At 39.4% G+C, this 17,502-nt stretch overlaps 1 protein-coding gene across 8 annotated transcripts in view; it reads left to right on the forward strand.

Annotated features, from left to right (window-relative positions):
- Positions 1-5,955: 5,955 nt before the first annotated feature.
- Positions 5,956-17,502, forward strand: part of SLC24A2 (solute carrier family 24 member 2) — a 103,288-nt gene continuing 91,741 nt past the window's right edge. For 4 of the 8 annotated variants that reach the window (XM_090132682.1, XM_090132687.1, XM_090132688.1 and 1 more), the window contains exons 1-2: positions 6,060-6,157; positions 7,693-8,768. In XM_090132682.1, the coding sequence (XP_089988808.1) occupies positions 7,833-8,768 (936 nt within the window). In that variant the 5' untranslated portion in view covers positions 6,060-6,157; positions 7,693-7,832. Of the gene's footprint in view, positions 6,389-7,692; positions 8,769-17,502 lie in introns of all 8 variants that reach the window. The other 4 variants (XM_090132685.1, XM_090132683.1, XM_090132684.1 and 1 more) reach the window with 4 other exon arrangements.

The following is a 17,502-nucleotide window of genomic DNA, read 5'->3' on the forward strand; positions in this document are numbered from 1 at the left end:
AAAATATTTTTCTTTCTATTGCATCCATAAAAAATTTTGAAACTCCAATGACAGGTGGGGTCTCTGTTTTTCTGGCCTCAGCATGTTTTTGCCTGTTGTATATGAACATCCAGCTTTGAGTGCACACATGCTAGACTATTAACCAAGCAGTGTTAGTTGGTACTGTACACAAGGACCTAACTGTATGTAAGGGAACTGACATCTTTCCCTTTCCCTTTCCCTTTCCCTTCCCCTTCCCCTTCCCCTTCCCCTTCCCCTTCCCCTTCCCCTTCCCCTTCTCCTTCCCCTTCCCCTCCTCCTCAGAAGTATCTAGTGGTTGGTGACCTTCACCGTGGCAGGGGGGTTGAAACCAGATGTCCTTTTCATACAGACCATGCCACGATTCTATGATTGATTCTATGATCTGGAAGCTAGCACTGACTTCAGTCTTAAGATACTGTTTTATCATTATGTTTTTATTTCTGTTTTGTTGTTGTTGTTTCTGTGGGTTTGGTTTTTTTTTGTTTGTTTGTTTTTTGTTTGTTTTTGGTTTTTTTTGCACACCAGCTACATGTGTAGTGGGTTAGTCAATAGATTATCTCATAAATGCTCACCATTTCACATCTCACTATTCAAGGACAATTTTAAACTTAGATTTATTTCTCTGAAACATTCCACAAGGTCTAAGTTTACTTGAAAACCAGATTACTGCAAAGATTAAGATAAATAGTCTGTAACTCATCAAGTGCAAGAAATATGAGAATGTTGAACATGTGGATAGAGGAAAAGAAAGAAAAGGGTAATTACAGCATGATGGCATAGCAAAGGAGATAGTATAATTTGTGAGAATGGTATGGCCAGTGGGAAACATTTCCCTCCAGCTCTGCCTTGATGATGATCTAGGAAAAAACAGATTGTGTAAGTAATCAGAGTTATAGCTTATATCAAGCTTGACCTTGTCCTGGTTTCAGCTGCGATAGAGTTGATTCTCTTCATAGCGTGTGGTATGATGCTATGTTTTGGCTTTAGGAGAATAACAATGTTGATAACACAGCAATGCTTCAGTTGTTGCCTGAGCAGTGCAGCACAGAGCCAAGGGCATTTCAATTTTTCAGCTTCTAGGAGTGAGGAGGCACAAGGAGCTTGGAAAGGACAGAACCAGAACAGCTGACTCCACTGACCAAAAGGATATTCCATGCCACATTCAACATTCTGAATAGTAAAACTGGAGGGAGTTCACCTGGGAGGGAGATGCTGCTTGGACAGTAGCTGGACATGGGTCAGTGGGTGATGAGTAATTGCATTGTTCATCACTTGTTTTGTATATATCTATTACAATTACTATTATTTTTCTATTCTTTTTTTGTCTTACTAAATAATTTTCATCTCAACCCATGAGTCCTGCTTTGTTTTTTCTCCAGTTTTCTTCTCCATCCTTCTGGGAAGGCACTGAGGCACTCATGTCTTTCAAAACATAGGGAGCAGGAGATCTTAAGTTGAGGCTCCAAGCAGCAAGATACACGAAACTACTGGGAAGTTGGCAGCGATATTGGAGCTCATCCACCAAACCAGCAAGCAATCCTAAGGCTGCTTGAATTGCCAGCTCTCAGGGGTCTTTTCTCATGAATGAGTCTCTAGGCCACAGTTTATAATGAAATAAGTATTCCTTTGACTCCACAACTCCTTGCCGACGTTTAATAATGGCACTAACATATATGGAATGTCATGGGAGCAAATTAGCATGTCCGAAAGAGAAAGGCATCTGAAGGAGAGAGTCATATAGCCTCATTCCCCGCTCACTGGAAATTTCTATGAATGTTTAAGTAAAAACAATCACCTGGGCATTATATATCTAGGTAAGTGGATTTTAAGAAGGAAACAGTATATTTTCTGTCATGTCACTAGATGTCATCTTGTGGTGGTTCTGCTCTGATATGGATGTCTCAGAACTAGGAATTGGACTTGATGACTCTTACATGTCCCTTTCAACTCAGGATATTCTATGATTCTATAAAGACTGCCCCTTACGGAGACTAACATACTCATTTATGATTGCCTAGTCATTGTTTTGGATGTTATATCATAAAAGAACTTTATTTAGTATTCTGTAAATATGACACAAAAAAAAAACTTTGTCCTTTGATGGTATTTCTACATTTCTTTCATAGTGTTCATTAGCAGTAACTCCGAATCAAAAATTTAGCCTCCTTACTGAAGTTTGTTACAATGCTCGTTGTAAGTAAGCAGAACACAGACAAAACCACTAGATTTCTCATGCTGCATATTAAAAATCAAAAATGAGGAAAAAAAAATTAATGTAATCTGAAACCCCTCAAAGGTTTTTTGTTTGTTTGTTTGTTTGTTTTTTTGGTTACAAAATATAAATTTGCATTACAACTGATCATGTCTCCCACAGTAATCCTATCATGAGTGTTTCAAAAAGCAAGTGCTAAGAAGTGGGATGTAACAACCCACTGCAAGTTAAAAAGCTTTGAGATCATATTAAAACGATGCTTACAGTTAGGTAAATTACACTTTCTATGTCTTCTACAACTAAAGCCTAAGCATGGTCAGACAGTGGTGTGACTGCAATTAGCACTAGTTGCACAGAGACACTGGTCTATACAGCATCTTTGCTCTCTGGTCTGAGTCTACCGCTGTGCAGAAGTTCAACTTTCTTTCCTGATGTATGAAGTGAAATAAGAAATGCTTCTAATTTCAGGCATTTGCGAAATTTCCTCGTCACTGAGAATTTATAGTAGTTTCTGAATGCTAAGTTTTAATAGCCTCTTTATTATGAACTACCAGAAAAAATTGGTCTGATGATTAATTTAAATAAGGCTGTTTAATTTTTCACAATATCATGAAAAATGTATTACTTGGGTTGTAGATACAGTTTTTGCTCCTCAGATACTGTGATCTGTATATGTGTTCGCTTATTACTTTTATTACTACACAAGCAAATGGTGTGACATACTTTAGTGTTGAAGACTGCATCAGTGTTTTAATTTAACTCTGCATTGTCACCTTTGTCACCCTCTTCTTTCACTCATTGTACTCTGCAAAACAGGGGAGGGGGGGGGAGAAGAAAAAGACATTTCAAATGTCACCTGTTCACAGATGCAATTAGCATTTAAAAGCTTAAAATCAATTTTCATTCAAATATGCCGCTTCTGTAACCATGGTAACCACCTCATCATCTTTATCTTCCAGCTTTAGAAGGTACTGCTGTGATACTTGGAGATGTTGTCATTCAGGATTTTTCATTTGGCTCTCTCTTCCTTTCCCTCTCCTGTGGACAAAAGACACATCTGTGCTTGCTCATACCAAGTCTAGGATGTAAAACAGCAAGAGAAATACTGCAAAATAATAAAGAAGAATGTTTTACTGTTTCAGAGAGTGCATCCCACATAGTAAATTAAAAACAGTTTATGTGTCCTGCTTATATAAAAATGAATGCCTAGTCATGTGCACAAATGTATAGGTGCAGAATGCATTTAGCTAGTAGATGTCTTTTCTCTTCTTACTTAAGAGAAACATAAAGCCAGATGTAGACCAAAGATAGGTTCATTCAGCTAACCCAATTATACTGCATTTAGCCAGGATATGCCCTGACATTTAATTTTGAGAGAATAATATAGAATCGATTTTATTGTTAGTTATGTTCGTAACACTAATTGAACAGTGCTTTTTTGTTTCTGTCATCTTCATTATGCAAAAGGTTAGGTTAAGGAAGAGATACCTATCTACCATCATTTTTGTTGTTATGGCTTTTATTTTCCTTGCCTGCAATAAATGTTTGCTACTGAGAACAAAACTGCCACAAGTACAGAAAAACATGGATTCTGCAATGCAAGTCTTTTCATTATAATACAAATAATGTTATTACAGCAGATCTTCTCTTACTGTGGTCATTTGCAAGACTCAGCTGCTTTCACTAGTATTTCAGAAGCAGATGGATACTGGGGTACTGCACACATACCCCAGCCTGTCTTTTGCCATCTGCAAAGCTGCAAGAACATCTAGACATCTTCTTTCAAGGCCATTTTTTTTTCACAAACTGCTAGCCCTGGATGCACCAACCACAAGAACTCACATAAGCACACTTAACTCTAACCCTGGCATTGCTGAGTAGGAGCACAGTTTGATATTTGAGATGCATTCCATCTGTGCTCTGCATATATGGACACCAACCACAAACCTGCATTTTAATAAATTCTTGTGTATGTCATGGCCCTAGGTGGATGGTCAAAGCAGTTTCCACATGTTTTTGTATATTTCAGGTGCAGGATGATGCAATGATGTGGGTAATCCTCCATTACCTGTCAGCCGCTAAAATGAGAACCTTCCAGTGTGAAATGCAACTAAACCACCCATGCCAACAACTGTCTTCTACGGAGGCTTAAAAGACATTGCCCTTGCTGGAAACTTTTGAAATTCTGGAAATACTATGTGAACGTTTTGTATCTCTTGCAAGTCCATGTTGTCCCTTAGATACCTATTGGCTTTCTGTGCACAAGTTTTCGCCATCTCACAGCTCCCTAGAACTTTTGGGTTTCCCATCATCGCTGAAGCAATCTAAAAGGCCCAGGCATTGAAAACTGCAGGTATTGAGATGCAAATAGATGACATACTTCAGACTTTTTTGGACAACCAATATCTTTCCTAAATATCCCAAGAATAGCTGTGAGGATACTTCAAATGTCAGTCGTTGCTTCCCCTTTCCACTTAATCAAAACACATCTTTGTATTCTCCACAAATAGAGTTATGTTGTTCACCAACTGGTAAGATCACAGCTCAGAAACAAAGACAGTAGAGGCTGGAAAAATCAAAGTTATTCTCTAGCCCAAAGTGGCCAAGAGTACTATCTGCTCACTGCTTGCAGTAGACTTCTTCAGAAGTTGAAAAGGGTATCACTGAAAACAGAATAATGTTAGTGAGCTTGCAACCAAGCATTTCCTAGATCTCAACTTCAAGGCTGTACTGCCCACCCCCATTCAGGCAGGCTGCTTCTGCATGCTCTCACCTGATCTCTGCACTTGTCAGATATATCCACATGAAAGTATTTCACAGCTCTGCTCACTCAGTGAATATCTTCCTGTGGGGCTGGCCTGCCTACATTAGGTTACCTCACTGTACCCACAGATCACTACATGGCTTTCTGTAACAAAGACATCAAGTAGGACCACAAGTGGCATTTCAGCAGAGCAGCACTTGTATACCCTAGTGGATCTGCAGCACTTGGCACATGGAGGCAGCAATGCTGAGGCACTGCAGCAGTTCAACTGTATTTGAATCTTGAATTTATTGCTTAACAAACTAGAGTTTACTGTGGACATATCTGTATTGAAAGATGAAGGAAGGGAAAGGTCTGCACCTGAACTTCCCCTGTTTTCTAGGGAGTGCAGTTCATCGGTCTCGGTGCCAGCTCTGAAGAGCAGCTTAAAGACACGTATGTTTCTAAGTAAATTACTCATGATTAATAACTATCAGTGGGCACGTCTCCTTCCTTAAAGTCAGAACCAAAACGCAATGTTCTTTTGTTTCATTTCCTGATTTCCCTTCAGAAGACATTTGGAACAAAGGACACGCTGATGAGAAGACATTTCCTTTTTAAAATTACCCCTCTCCTCGAAGCTCATCGTTGCCTACGGAGGCAGCGAATGTTACTTAACTCCGTTAACCGGCAACCCGAGACGTAAGGAAACGCGCAGCCCCTGCCGCCTCTCCCTTACCGCTACCCGCGCTCCCGTACCCGCCAGGGGGGCGACGGGGCTCCCAGACCTCCCCGGCGGCCCTGGGCGGGAGCGGGCCGCCTCCTGCCCCGCCTGTGCGGGGCGGTGCGGACCCGCAGCCGCCGCCCGCCGCAGTCAGCGCGGCAAGGGGCAGTCGCGGCGGCCGCGGGTGCCCGAGATCCTGCGGGCGTCGGAGCCGAGCAGCGCACCCGCGAGCGAGCGACGCCGGGCTCGGGCGGCCGGGCGGGGCTTGGGCTGCGGCGGAGCGCGGCTGCCTTACCCGGGCGGGGCCGCCCGCCCCTGTGGGTGGTACCCGGCTGCTGCGGGGCGCCTCGTGCCCCCGGCAGCCGCGCGCGGACTGGCAGGTCAGTGCCTCTGCTGCTGCGGCACGGGGAACACGGCTGGGCCGGCTCGCCGGAGGGAGAGGAGAAAAGTTTGTGCGGTGCGGAGCGGTGCGGGGAGGCGCGAACTTGGGCTGAGTTCGGAGCGGCGGTGCGGCATCTCCGCGGGGCGCGGGGACGGAGCGGGGCGCGGGCAGCGGCTGGCGGGGTGCCGAGGCCAGGCTGGACAGGGGGAAGCTGGGTCGGGGGGTCGGTCCCTGCGGCACGTGTGTTGCACGAAGCGATGATGCCGTTTCGCCGCCTTCCTTGTTTGGTGTTTGTGTGGCAGGCTGGTGAGTGTAACTCTCAGGTGGAAAATGGAATATCTCCACCGTAGTGCTGTATTTTGCGGATGGAGCGTGTTTCTATGACATCTTACGCGGGTGCCGTTTGTAAAATCAGGAAATGTTGCACGTGACTTAGGAACTTTTATGTAGGTAACTCTGTTGTAGTTGTAATTCTCTCTTTGAGAGTACAAAATCGGCATTTTAGAGATCTTCAAAATTCAGCTTTTACTGCAAACGCCTTGAGTATGTGGTGTAATGCAGTGGTTTTACACCATAATCGGAAGTTACTGAAAGTCGATTTTATATTTCGTGCTGTAGAAAATGTGGCTTGCTATGCATAACACGTATGTAACTAGTTTCTATGTTGTCGTCTTTGAATTAGGTAATCACAGTCCCTGTTATATAATAACTGCTTATTTTTTCTTTCCTGTATCAAAAGTATTGTCCTTCCATCACTCTGTTCTGATACGAATAGTCCTTCTCATATTCTCAAAGTTTCAGCATCACCTTTAAGTTTAAGGCATGAACTTAAACTGTTTTCTTTAACAGAATTTGTAAGATGAGTGCTTTTAAAAAATACATGCCAAAAAGCATTTGGCTTCCTACTTTTATAGCTGAATGTGTGAGATAAAATCAAAGGTGAATGAAACGCTTGTGCTATCTAGCTTAAACTAATGTCCTAGATCTGGTCAGAAGCAAGTTGAATTCTTTATTGAAACTTGAGCTGATTTTGCAGAGGAGTTAAAGAAGCTGTGTCTATCTCAGATCTTCATTTTGATCCTACTCCAACAGCTCAGTGTGTTACCTACACCTTATAATGACTTGCTCTATGTGCGTGTAACATTTCAATTAATACTACCTCGGCTGCATAGAAGCCTGATGAGATGCTTGTTACACTTTGATTGCTTTTTTCATACATTACTGCCTCTGCGTTTGGGAATTGGGCATTACGTGATTGTGGAAGAAAGTAATTACAGAAGATGATAACCTTTGGTGTAGCAATTAAAATAGTAGTTTCTTCATTTGTTGTGCATCTGGGGACAGTTCTTCCTTTCTGCAAGGATTTTTTTGTCATCAGCTGAGTCCTAATGCTGAGCAGTGGTATAAAGTGATTCGAGTACTGATAGACTTTTATCCGCAGGGTTAATGCTGAAGCAAACACACTGTTGCTGTGCCTGAGGGTATGAGGCAGGGTATTGTGTTGCAGTCAGTAATATTCTGCTTTAAATTCTAAATTTAACCAAGTCTATAAAAGCTTTTATTCATGTATTCTTTTACTAATGTTAATAATACCTATTTGCCCCTTTTAGTACGAATGACGAAAATACTTCCTATGAAGAATAAAAGTACTTGATGGAAGAACCCTTAAAGCACCTTTACCTTCTAAGCTGAAGAAAAGTATGAAGGAACAATCCATCTGACTCCCTCAGCATCTCACACAGGACTCACAATGGCTCTTTGCAAAAAAACTGTTGGTAGTGTCTTGGAAGAGTGGTGTTTGAAGGAACCACTGTTTGGTTGCAAACGGCACCAGAATGTTAGGAAAAAACTGAGACTGATAAGGATAATAGGGCTTCTTGTCAGTGTAGTGGCCATTAGTACTTTCTCTCTTTCAATTAGTGCCTTTTTCAAGATGGAAACACATAGCAAGGTGTTGGCCAGCAGCCTAGATAGCCAAAAGCTGGTGCATGGTCACCAAAGAACTCTGTTGGATTTCATGGAACAGAATGAAGGTGGCACTCCAGATTCACCTACATCTATGAAACATGAAGCTGAACATGACAATGCAACAGAAGAGCATTCCAAGGGAGAATACCCAGAGGACATTTTCTCCCTTGAAGAAAGAAGAAAGGGAGCAGTGATACTGCATGTTATTGGAATGATTTACATGTTCATAGCCTTAGCCATAGTCTGTGATGAGTTCTTCGTTCCTTCCTTGACTGTCATCACTGAAAAGCTGAGCATATCTGATGATGTGGCAGGGGCAACCTTCATGGCTGCTGGTGGCTCAGCCCCAGAACTCTTCACTTCTTTAATAGGAGTGTTTATATCCCACAGCAATGTTGGCATTGGGACAATAGTGGGATCTGCTGTGTTTAATATCCTGTTCGTGATTGGAATGTGTGCTTTATTTTCTAGAGAAATCTTGAATCTTACTTGGTGGCCACTCTTTCGAGATGTGTCCTTTTACATCGTTGACTTGATCTTGCTAATCATCTTTTTTCTGGATAACTTAATCATGTGGTGGGAAAGCCTAACGCTCCTGACAGCATACTTTTGCTATGTGACTTTCATGAAGTTCAATGTTCAAGTAGAAGAATGGGTGAAAAAAATTTTAAACAGGAACAAGGTTGAGAAGGCTACAACAGGAGACGCTGAAGGAAAGGTTTGTTGATTTTTAATGAGCATAAGTGTGATATTGCTGTTATCAGCGCCGACTACTTCTTTAATGTAACAGACTTGAGTACAGTACAGTAAGTAATATAAAAGGTTCTGTGTTTTGCTGAAAGGTCTTTTTGTTTAATCAGACCAATAGGATTGAAAATACAAAACATGAAGCTGCTTTCTAGTAAATCAATAGCTTTTAGCTCCAGAATGATCCAAATTGCACAGAGAGCAGGACAAAATGCCAGGGGAATGACATAAACCTTTGTTCAGCATTTTGCAACATTGATGAGGTCTGAGATATAATAGTTTTTGTTTTCCTTAAGCTTTTCGGTTCAGCAGTAACAATAGCTGTGGGGAATCTCATGACAAAATTTGGCTTTTTAAAGGCTGTTAATGCACTTCCTTCTTCAAAAAAAGCAATTGCACTCAAAACAATACATAATGTCATTTTTATAGATGTTTTCTAGAGATGTTTTTCATTTACTGGTGTTCATATGGTATACCAACATCCCATTGTAATTAGTGACATTCTGTGAAAAAAAATTATCAGGAAAAGCAGTGATCATAATGGCAAAACCCAGAGGTACTCTGTTTAGTTGGGATGGTTTTCCTTTCACAATGTTTCAACTAAGCAAGATTGTCTTCAGACTGTGCCATATGGGGAAAAAAAAAAAAAGGAAGTGATTAGTGAATGTTCAGAAATTATCATCATCTCTTAAAAAGATCTTTTCTTAAAGCAGACTGCATTTAAAGGACTCTTGAAGTGGAACCCATACGTACTTATGTATGTAGACACTATCTTAACTGAATGCTTGATAATGAAATCAAACTGTCTAGTTTTATTTGACAATAGAATTGTTCATCAGATAAGTTTTTATTATCCAGTAATTATTCAGTGTCAGGGAACACTTCACTCATTTCTTTCATTTCACAATGGCATATTAGTACTTAAAAAGAGACAACCTCATAAAAGTGTACAAGCAGATAAACAGAATGACAGAGAGACTGAGCTCCTATAATGAGAGAGGCCACCTGCCTGTGGCTGACAGAATACTGATGATTCTGTATGCCGAACTTTGAAGAACAGTATTGATATCTGAACAGTACAAAGTTGTTTTCAATTTTAGGACTGAAACCACAGAAAAGTCGACCCAAATAAAGATATGACTTTCTCTCATAAATAAATAAATAAATATTTATTCTTACCAAATTCAACACGTACACTTTCTTGTAATTTCATACTTTCCTCTTTGTTTGAATTGTTTTTGAAAATCAGCATGCTCATCTTTGTCTTTCTCAAAATGCATAATTGGGATTCTAAAAGAAAATGAAGAGTGAACACCAACAATTTGCCCTAATGAATGAAGTGCTTCTTTAACTACATTAGTTGGGTTCCAGATAAATGTATTCTTTCACAGCGTTTTGTAAATACTTTCAGAGTCAGTGCTAGATGTGAGCAATAATAGGAAGGAACTATGGAGTATGAAACAGCTATCAACAACTAAAGCACTATCACCTGTCCAGAAACTAGCTTTGCAGGACGTGTGAATACGTAATTGGTCTGAAACTATAGTTTCAGCATGCAAATTGATTGCATTGGACTCTCTGCTACAGGGTTGCATAGAATAGCTAGAGTAACGTGATAAGTGCTCAGTTATTTTCAGCTGGATGGAAAAAGAGATCCATGTTGGGCATTCAATAAATGCTTTAAGTACACTGACATTTAAAAAAAAGTCAAGTTCATTCACTTCTGAAGCACTCTCATGGTTTGATGTACCCACTGCTTTTTCTTGAAGCGTGTTCATATTACAGATGCAGAGAAGTTAGGTGGGAATGAAAAATTAGAGAACTATGCTCTTTCTCCATATCTATTATTGATTCTGCTGTTGCTAAAGCGGCAAGTGGTCTGCTAAGAAACGTGCTTGCTTTATTTATCCTTAAGACTTTATGTTGTAATCTGAAAGCAGCTCAGCAAAGTCAAGAGATCTAAATAAGGCAACATAAAGCTGGAAAGTTGAAGGGTTAGGTGGCTTAATAGCAAACAAGTACTGAAGAGTGAAAATCTGATGAGATGAAAAACCTTTGGAAAACTAAAATGTATTTTTGATGTTAATATTAGTAGTTCTAGTGCCACTTTTCTTGAGAGGTTGAAGAAAGTTTCATGTTCTTAACAAGGACAGTACTCGCTATGAGAAAGGTCATGGATACGGTTTTTCTGCTTAGCTATCACTAGCTAGATATGTATTCACTGTGCTGCAGAATGCACACATCTCTAGACATGTTTTAGATGCATCTTTCTTATGTTTGAGAATTAAAGTGCTTGTGGGTTTATTTTCATTTGTTTGTTCGTTGTTCATTTTTTTTTTTTTTTCCTGAATTCTGCAAGTATTCAAGCTTAGCGACTTTCCCTAAAGTTCTTTTGTTCTGTATATCAGTTCCCTGTGAATGTGAATGCAGTGTATATGAATTTCATTGTGTTGTCTATTTTCCTGCACTAACTTTTAACCAAATGCCGTTTGGGTTCTTAAAAGATTACAGGTTTACGGAAACCTTGTAACTTGATTTCTGGTCAGTTTGACACTGATGAGAAAAGAGTAGGTATGTTTTTAGGTTTTTTTGTTTTGTTTTGTTTCTGCAATTAGAGTTGCTTTGGTCTTTCTGGGATGCAGCTGGCAAGGTCTTGTCTGAGCTGTGGTTAGTCTCCTTTCCCATCCCCCTAACGGCAGTCTGTGATTAACTGGAGATCACTGTGATAAGGTCGGGAGAAGGAAGAAGGAAAGATTCAAAAGCAAGACACCATGAAAGGAGAGGACAAAAATCAGATAGCTGTGTTCTACAGTGTAGAATGGCACGTGTGGCGCACTGCTGCAAAGCTTCAGTGAGTGCCGTGTGCTGAATTGGACCAATAATTGGAGTTACAATCCCTCCGCCAGACACCTCCAAAAATCTCTTCCAACCTAATTAATATTATGGCATGGATTTAGGGTTGCATGTAGATATCCTACACAAGAAAAAATAACTCTGGGGACTGAGACAGAAGCTTTGGTAATAATTTTGTATTTTCCTTGGTTGAGTGAAGTTGTTTAAAAACACAAAGTTGAAACAGTGTAAGGGTCAGGAAGAAAGAAAAAAAATCAAGTTGTAAAAATAAGATTTTTTTTTGGCCCTTTGTTAAAGGTTTTGGTCTGCCTCAGTAGTCTCTACTAGCAAAGGCATGTTGAGCAAATTAAGCCACAATAGAACATCATGTGAAATTCCATTTTGGTTTTCAAGTACTCTTTTTTTTTTTCCTTTCATGTAGCATGGAGATCCTTGCAGAAATACTTCAATCTGATCATTCAGTAAATAACTCAAAACAGTTCTGTTTGGCAACTAGGAGAACAGAATGTGGGTGGAACAGAGATATTGTGCAATGACATCTGTTTCACTGAGTGTACTGTTTAAATAAGCAATTTATGGTATATAAAAGCCATTACGGGTTTTTGGTTTTTTTACATTTACATTTGGAAAATGAGATATTTTTACCAGCAAGACAAAGTTTGACATTATTTTTATTGCTATTTTTGTTGTTTAAAGAAACCTGAATAGCTTGCATGTGGTATTTCAAAATCCACACTGATCCCAAATGTTGCCATGTTGTATTTAACGGCAGTGTTTGCATTCTAGAGGAAAGGCTGCTAGAGCTATTTTTAGGCAATCCTCTACTTGTTGGCTGTATTAATGCCTGCATGTATGCAGGAAAATCTGGAGTCTGCAAAAGATCCAAGTTCATTGTGAACACCTGAAGAGGTCAGTTCTGTTGATGTTGTTGTTTTTTTCAGGACTCCTTTTTGAATTCTCAGACCCTGTTAGTTGTTAATCTATCTGTAGAATGCCTTTTCTTCCCTGACCACCAACAAACTACTTCTTAAAGTGATGTTTCATAGGCAGATGGGAGTTTTGTTCTACAGGTATTTCTCAGTTGATCTACTGCAAGCACGTACATGAATATAGGGATACAAGCATCTGCATCTCACGTATGCATGAAAGAAATTTGAATTGTTTTATGTACATGGAACATCGTCAGTGTTCTTTTACCTTTTTTATTCTGACAGAAGCGTAGTTGAGTGCTACATCTTAAAACTTGTGAAGTTTCTTCTGTGGTAACTGAATGTTAGTTTACTAGTAGTAACTGTTAGCTAACTTGCTTTGAGCATTCAGCAACTGAAGCAATTTAGTGCGTTACTGACATACCCAGAGCTTGATATACCTTATATGCAACCTTTAGTACAGTGAAACTGGTGTTATTTTCAGTTTATCTTAACACCTCTCAATAACTTACTGAAGATGAAGCAATGATTATGGTGATTTTTACCACTTGAATATCTTGGTTTTGTATGTTTGTGTCAAGTGAAGAGCAGAAAATGACAGTGTGGAAATGCAGTACAGGTTAAATGCTTTTAAATTATGGTGTTCCACTATGATTGAATAACACTTTTTGATCATACTGGGAAGAGCAAAACCTTGACACCTTTAACAGTAAGGGGAGAGAGTATCAATATAGTTTAAAATAAATTTTTAAAAAAGCATATGTAATTAAAAAGAAGTAAAACAATACTTTTTAGAGGCTGCATAAATGCAGCTGTGTTGGCAAACTTTCACCATGAAGTGTTTTGGAAGAACTCCAGATGTGACTAAATCTGCTGTCCTAAAAAGATGAACAGAGACAAGAATTTTCAGTCTTAAACTTCGAAAAGTTTATAAATGCTTTTCCTTCTGCCATCTCAATCTTGATTGCTTTCGTCCAGATCCTCAAGAGGATGCCAGAACTTCAGGAGTTAGTATGTAGCATTTCAACCGTAATATCAGAATACTGATCCTCAGAAATATTCTTGAGGATACTTGAAGTCTGAAGGAGCCTCTTTTTTTCAGTAGAGATCATCTTCTGAGACTGTAGTTTTGCTTCCAGACTTGCTAAGAAATACCAGACCCAGATGGAGCACTATGGTATTTCTTTCTCATATAACTTTGTTCCTCTACTTATGTTTCCCAAATTGATTCTCCAAATTTACCTAACAGGCTAAGATTTCAAGCTACAAATGTAGTGTTTCTTAGAGGTTATTCAAACTTTGGTTGTGAGAACGCATAACTTGAATTCAACTACGTTCAAATCTCTTGCATTCACTACTCACTTAATGTAGTGCTCCACTCACTGTATCGTGGTTGACAAGGCACAGCTCATTTTCCTGTTTTTCTGGCCCTATTTTAATCAGTGTGCCCAGGTGGCTAAGAAGGTTGATGGTATCCTGTTCTGCAATGGAAATGGTATGGCCAGCAGGAATAGAGAAATGATCTTCCCGTTGTACATGGCATTGGTGAGACCACACCTCAAATGTTTTTTCAGTCTTTGGCCACTCGCAACAAGAAGGATGTTGAATTGCTTTAGTGTGTGAAGAGAAGAGCAACAAAGCTGGTGAAGAGCAAAGAAATTAGGCATTTATGAGGTGCAGTCAAAGGAACTGGGGCTGTTTAATCTGGAGGAGGCTGAGTGGAGGGAGATCTTATTGATTTTTATCATTACTTGAAAAGGTTGCAGTGAGGTGGTTATCAGTCTCCCTTCTCAGGTAGTAGCTGCTAAGCCACAACGAAATGGTCTCAAGTTGTGCTCAGGGAGATCTGAAATCATCAAATCATTGAATATCCTGAGTTGAAAGGAGTGCATAGGATCACTGAATCCTACTCCTGGCTCCACACAGAGCCAGCTAAAAATGAAACCATATTTCTGAGAGCGTTGCTCAAACACTTCTTGATCTCCAGCAGGCTCTATGCTGTGATCACCGCTCTTGGAAAGTCTATTCCAGTACCTAACTACAGTCTCAGTGAAGAATCTGTTCCTAATATCCAATCTGAACCTTCTCAGATACAAACATTGAAATGGGCTAGACAGGGAAATGGTGAAGTTTTCACCCCTGAGCATCCCTAGAGACATGTGGATGCGTCTCTGAGTGGCATGGTTTTATGATGGGACTTGGTAGGTCAGGTTTATATTTAGATTTGATGAAGTTGAAGGTCTTTTCCAGCCTTCTGAGTCCATGAAAAAGCAATATTAAGCACCATGTTTTCAGAGAGGATGTAGGTACCTGTCTTTTCTAAAATGTGTGTGGTGGAAGGTGTCCAAAGGGCAGAGATTGTTAGCAAGATAGGCTGCTGGCCTATCTAGTCAGGTTTTATAATCATAAAAATTAGAGCCAAAAAAAAAAACCAAACAGAAAGCTTTTGACAGTTCCAACCAAAATTGGACAGTCTGGGTTCCTGTTCTCTGTAACTTTAGGCTGGATACTTGAATAGTTTATTGAAGATGATGTAAGGCAATGGGGGAGCTGGACATTTCCTAAATTTTTAACCTTTAACTACAAGCAGCACACATAAAACAAGTGAGTGTTTTCTGGTAAATAGTAATTGATTGTGTACTTTTTCAAAATACAAAATATGAAATATTTAAAAAAAACTTCCAGTGATCCTTTCAGAAGTTAAAAATTTAATTTTAGTCAAGAAGGCAGAGAAATATAGAAACAAAGTTTGAAAGCTTACAGTTGAAAAGATCATATGAGCTGAATGAATACTATGTTTTATACAACAGAATGAATAAGACTTAATTTCTCCACAGTCATCTACAGTGTCAAACTACAAGCTATTCAATAGTGTGGTATTAGTAATTCTGCAGAATAAAGAGTGATATTTCCTTAGCCTTAGCTTAGATTAGCCACATTCCATTGTATTTGAGAGTTCTTATTGTATTTGAGTTCTTATTTGTATACATCTTAAGTTAACATCAGGATTCATTAAGCTGTGCAGAAGTAAAAGTGCTAAGGACACAAGTTTGAGATTCTAACTCATTCTTGGAACTGATGGGTTTTTAGAACCTAAAATGATACGACAGAGAAAAACCAGGTACTTGTCATAAAGTGATTAAGCATGGATCAGCTGTTCTGTGTCACAAGGTGAGAGCAGGACTAGAGAAAGAAGGGTGTGTGTGTTTGTGATATCAATCTAAAATCTCTCATTAAATTCTTCTCTTCAAAATTTTCCCTTTATCAGTACAAAGTCGAGCGTACTTTCCTGAGGACTCTCCTTACAGAATGCTTTGACTCTGTATTGTCCTTTCACAGACTACAAAATGTTTCAACTGCTATAGAATTTATCAAAGTGCTGAGATGATGATCAGTCCTCCATCACACTGGGTGCTTAAACTTCTGCATGAAATCACGGCTTCTCTCCTTAGTAGCTGATGGTGGAAAAAGATAAATGCCATTCAAAGTGCCTGGGAAGAAGGGTATGATTCATCATGTACATAATTTTATGTACACTGATATATGCTTACCCTTTCTATATAATTAGCATTCTGGCAGTCCTTTTCCCATCATCAAAACTGTCACTGAGTTGCTGACTATTTATTCCATATACCTGTCCAGGGGACAATTCAAAGAAATAATTTATTATTCTATATAACCTAGAAATAGATCTTAGCAAATATCAGTCAAACTTGCATCTAATTAAAGGCAGCATCTTTTGTATAAGGCAGCATCTTTTGACCTAAGTCAAAACTGTGGGTTTCATGTTCTATTTTCATTTCTGGGAGAATAGACATTTTGGGTTAAACTTATTTTTGTGATGAACTTGTGCATTAAACCCTTCCATTGTCATAGTCACTGACAAATTGAAAGTCCTAAGTTAGAGCAGCATTGTGGGATACTTTTGGCAAAAAAAGATTACCTTTCACAGAAAAAAGAAATCACAGTACATTCTCACAAGTTTTGTTATTTTGTACCCAGCCTCCATTATTTTGAGGAAACAGTTACTGTTTGCCTTCACTGGTGGTTTTCTCTGGTTTATGTGTTTTCCTATCCAAAAAGAAGAAATAAAAGAATGCAATCTTGGAAAACCAGTCATTGTCTAACTGGCAGTATAGTTGAGCTCCACAACCTGGGAGGGCAATGGGAGTTTTAGTATATGTTCATGTATTCATTTCAACAGCAAGTGAAGGTTTAGAGCTCACGCTGCATCCAATGTGGCTTTACTTGGCTAACTACTCTTCTGCCTCTGTGAGCAGTGCCTCATTTTGGGCAATTTTACTGGTAGAGGCAATTTTATCAGATCAGCCTAAAGAGTAGTTACTGTTTTTTGTTTGTATTTTTTTTTTCAGTATTTTTTTTACTATTTCATTATTCTCAGCGCCAGTGGAGTTGTATTCATTTACATGAATAGCCATAAATAGCAATGACCTTGCATGACTTTTTTTAGGGGAAGTGTGTGAGAATAGGCTTAGAGGTATATGCGTGATGGCATTAACTCCCCTACAATGTGCTACAGAAAGGAAAGGCAGATTGCTGCAAAATAATTTCTTTTTCAAGGAAAAATAAAGATTGCAGGGAAGTCATACTGCATCCTCTGCTGAGAATCATAAATTTTGCTCAGTGATTAATCCTGCTTTATCACCTCTTAACTGCTTACTGCTGGGAGTCTAGTCCAAAGTCAGTGGTATTACCAGTGACATTTATTGCATAACCAGCCAGTGTTAACTTTTCATCCTCTCACACTGCAGTAAAACTGCTCCAGCAGATATAGAGTACTAAGGGGGAGGTGTGTCCGCTGTCACAGTCTGTGCTTCGTGACCTGCAGGGCACGGTTTGAGACCTGTCCACTTATATAGGCTTCTTCCTGAGGGAGGAGGATGAAGTCTGGAGGGTTTGTAA

This window comes from Phasianus colchicus, chromosome Z, assembly GCF_987193195.1.
Source record: "Phasianus colchicus chromosome Z, bPhaCol1.hap1.1, whole genome shotgun sequence".
Taxonomy (NCBI): domain Eukaryota; kingdom Metazoa; phylum Chordata; class Aves; order Galliformes; family Phasianidae; genus Phasianus; species Phasianus colchicus.